Source organism: Acyrthosiphon pisum, chromosome A1, assembly GCF_005508785.2.
Source record: "Acyrthosiphon pisum isolate AL4f chromosome A1, pea_aphid_22Mar2018_4r6ur, whole genome shotgun sequence".
NCBI lineage: Eukaryota > Metazoa > Arthropoda > Insecta > Hemiptera > Aphididae > Acyrthosiphon > Acyrthosiphon pisum.
In genome coordinates this window covers 96,915,609-96,920,063 of record NC_042494.1, presented here as the reverse complement: position 1 = coordinate 96,920,063, position 4,455 = coordinate 96,915,609, and the positions used below count along the sequence as shown (strand labels likewise).

Sequence of the window (4,455 nt, the reverse complement as noted above, 5' to 3'; positions counted from 1 at the left end):
AAACCGCTAAAAATGGGATTTTAATTTTTAAAGCTTTGTTTATCACCGTTAAAAACAAATAAAACGAAAACTAACGATTTTATTTATTTTGTTGTAATTTATAATATTAATTCAACATAAAGGCCTATAATAAAATATAATAACAATATAAAATATCCATACTGACAATTCGTCTCCGCTCAGAATCGTTTTTTATTTACAATGACAATATGATATCATTGAATTCAAATTTAATGTGTATAATTTTCGACATCCACTTACCCGCTTTTTATATTTTTTTGTGATACTTAGCCCTCCCCGTACAAAATTCCTGGCTACGCCACTGGTCAGCAATACACGAAAATATTACCATGCGAGATGAGACCATGCGACCGGCATCCGAGAGACCGCGCCGTCGCAATCTTCAATCGTCGTACTTCGTCGTTCGCGATGAGAGTAGTGCTTTACAGGGGATGGAAAAGCAGTGGGTCGGGGACATTTACGATATTTTCGTTCCGTACGCAAAATCGGTCTTAAAAGTACTTGAACATTTTTGCTTATAACATATGAACCATATCTAACCAATCTGCTAGCGAGTTTCACTGTTCCCATCTGCGCAATATTTCTGATTGATTGATATACCTTATACGACTTTATATGTTAAGCTATTTGCCCTGTAGAGGTAGACAAAGGATTGACATAAATTAGGACGGTTTTTCAATGGTAAAACTCTACTGAAATATTTGATGAATTTAGTCAAAACTTTAAATGCTTATGAAAAAAAGTCTTGCCTATGTATCTTTAATATTTTTCAATTGCCATTTTAACAACTCATGAAGAACTTCGTAGTAAATTATCAAGATTTTTTCCATGAAAAAAAAATAAACCAATACATTAAATCAGTTTTGTCGAGAAAACTAGTTATATAAAAAAGTATATAATCATAGACTTGCCCAGCACTGCAGAAAATATCAACAATTTATGTGGTCCGTTTCCAATTCGAAAGTAGTTTATCTCCTATTTTCGTTGAAATCTATGTACGAGTACCTATGGAAGAATTTGTTGAAAAGTTAAACTTTTGTTGTAGTTTGACGTAATATCTCAAAAGATATTTTGGTAAATTAGGACAATTTCTGCGTAGTTATATAATTACGTAGATTTCACAATGTAGTTATTTCTTTTTAGGTATATATAGGTAATATCATTGTTTTAACATATTTTTGTATTATTCCGGTTAGTGCCATTTCTGCCAATAGTTATTGCATACATTAATTATTTCTGAGAAATATACACTAATATAATAATCTCAAAAACAAAATAATATTTGGTCCAACAATCATGTCTTAAAATAAATATCATATAGGTATTATTTTAGGTATTAACAATTGTTTAGCCTAAGATAAACAGTATGTGCCAATACACATTATGTAATGCAATAATACATATAATATATGCGGGGCTATATGTTATGGCCCTTGAGACCTAAGTGTTTAACTGTTAAAGTACTTAAGATAAATACATTTGATAATATAATAGGTGTATGATTACCAACTCTGTTGAAACTGTAGAACGCCGACGAATCAATTTAAATAATTAAATAATGATTATAATAATATAAGTCTTGCATGAATGACTATAAATTTGGTTATATTTTGATTGTGAAATCAGGCGTGTGACTTATTGTTTGGTACCAGTGGTGGTTAAAATGGTGTGATGAGGGGGTTAGGTTAGGTCCTCCATCCTGCAAGACTCAAATTTCAATATTTATAACAATTTATATTATATAATACGTATATATAACGTTGTAACGTCACGGAATTTTTCGACCTTATTATTATCATATTTTATACTCAATTATTATCATTAATGTGGGATAGCGTACCTGTTCGGTACAATTATTATCACATGATGACAGGTTTATGGTTACCTATATAAAAAAAACCAAAATAAAATGTGTTATATAGGTACTGCGCTAGGCAGTCAAGTTTAGCGTTGCGGGCAATCACATAAACGTAAAATCGCAGTTTGAAAGGCTATAACTTCTAAAATAATAGTTTCCGGTAAAAAAAAATTACACCATCGTTTTAAGCATAAAAAAACAATTCGTTTGAAAAACGCATGCCACGGGTATATTATTTATTATTTTCTATTAAATAACATTTTTATATTTCCGTCTCATGTCTGGCGTCTGCTCATAAAAATGTATATTATATTCACTGTAAGTAATTCACTTCATGGTGATACAACATTTATTATACTCTGCTATATTATACAATTATTATTTCTGTTGTCAGGGTTATTATCAAATTATTATATTTTATTATTCATTTATGTGAAGTTAATTATTCTTGTTAGTTAAAATGCCATCTGATTATTTAATATTTAAAGTATCATACTATCATTATTTAATATGGATATTAGTATTTGCAAATAATTACACATGTAAAATACAAAACTCATGATAATTACCTGAAAATTCAATCTCATTATTCAATCTTTATTTCACCTATTATTTTCTTTATATTACTAGTATTACCTTCATTTTAAACCTTTGATGTTCATTCACCACTGCGTGTACTCTTACTTCTTAGGATTTACACGCGGTGCGGCTCGTAGGGCATGAGTTGAGTGTTCCCCTTAACTTGTGGGTGGGTTTTAGGGTGTCAAAACCCCGAATCTTCACACTGTTTATCGTATAATGTATTAAATTTTTTTGTTTTACTTGGTCAGGTTAGTTCTCATTAAATTTTGATTCAAGCAATATTAATTCAATTTTGAATAAGTCTTAATAATATTTTAATACAGCAGTCAAACCAAACACATTTATATAATACTAGCTAATTAACCCGGCTTCGCCCGCGTGTAGTTATACGCTATATAATATGTGTATCTCAGTGTTACCTGAGGCCTCAGTTCACGAACAAATCGAAGTAAGAATACCAAGCTCAATCATTTAATGACTATTTTTGTTAGAAAAAAATAAATACAATAATTTCATAAAAATATACTTACATTTATAAATAAGGCTTATATTTACTATTATTTATAAAATTAATTTTAGTTATAACCAAAAAGTTATATTTTTAACTATCAAATAGTACATGGTAAAAAATCATCAACAAAATGCTCTAAGAAACTAATAAAAAAAAAATTAAAATTCCAAATTGAATCATAAAATCGATGTTTGAGGACCTGTTTAAAAGGTGAATTTTAGAATATCTTTTTTTAGTGGGAGCCTACATCATAAAAAGAAACTACTAACCATCTGACCACATTCCGCACTAAGAAGCTTCAGAGATTCCGGCTAAGCTATGATAAATCAGTCAGTATAATTAAATTGATCATGGCTTATTAGTTATTAGTTAAATTATTATTTGTTACCTATTGATTTGTAGGGTATAACAATCGTCAATCTGTTTAGGTTTTCATAGTAGTTAGATAAAGTAGAGATGCGAGTGCTGTAAATTTATCAGGTAAATTTTTACCGGTAAAAAAATGTTGTGTGGCCCCTCTTATCAAATGAAATCAAAAACGCCTAGTCTGAATCGCAAAGAAATATCTTTTTTATCAATTTATACTGAGATATTATCATTTGTAATATTGATATACTTTTTATTGTTTATATAGTTTGTTATAGACAATAGTTGCAATATTCTGCCACCCCTATTATATTATATTAGAACATTAAATATCGGTAAGTAATTAGGAAACATTTTATATAGGCAGATCGCAGATACCAAGAAAGACGATAATGTGATATTGATAATATACAATTGTTATTACAAAAGTTAAGTCTAAATATAAATATTTTGACTTAAAAAGAAATAAAGATTATGTGAATTTTGATAGCTTAGTTTAATTTAAATTATTTATTAATTTAATATGAATAATCAAATATTCATATTTTATAAAATGTACTAATTACTAATGTCTAATATACAGAACAATGCAGGATAATTAAGATACATTTTTTAAATTATTTGTTGATTATTGTTATTATTGGAAAGAACTAGATTTAACAAGTAGGTATATACATAAGTACCTAATACAAATCGTATTTACTAATGTCTAATAGTAAATAATAACAATGGCTCTAAGATTTAGCTGCTTTACCATTTGTACCAGATTATTGGTAAATTTACTGTAAAAATTACCGGTAAATTTACCGACATTTTTTTTCGTAAATTCCCCATCTCTAAGATAAAGTAACACCACATGGCATTTAGTTATAACATTATATTTTATGATAATTCAACACTTAATACCTTCTTGTGATATTAAGTCATTCACAATATTATAGCTTATAAATGTATGACAAATGATTTTGGTTACATATGCACTACTGCATAGAAGAGAGAAAGTTATCCATTATCGAAACAAACTTTTTAGGGTACATCATATGTATGATATGCCGGGCCTTCTGGAAATATTTCAAGTCTGCAATTCAAAACACAAAATTTATGATCATAAAATTGC

At 28.5% G+C, this 4,455-nt stretch overlaps 1 protein-coding gene across 1 annotated transcript in view; it reads right to left on the bottom strand.

The window, feature by feature from the left end:
• Positions 1 to 4,195: 4,195 nt before the first annotated feature.
• LOC100167133 (valacyclovir hydrolase) overlaps positions 4,196 to 4,455 on the bottom strand; it is a 9,817-nt gene continuing 9,557 nt past the window's right edge. The window contains exon 5 of the mRNA XM_016801003.2: positions 4,196 to 4,416. Within this exon, the coding sequence (XP_016656492.1) occupies positions 4,365 to 4,416 (52 nt within the window). The 3' untranslated portion in view covers positions 4,196 to 4,364. The remainder of the gene's footprint in view (positions 4,417 to 4,455) is intronic.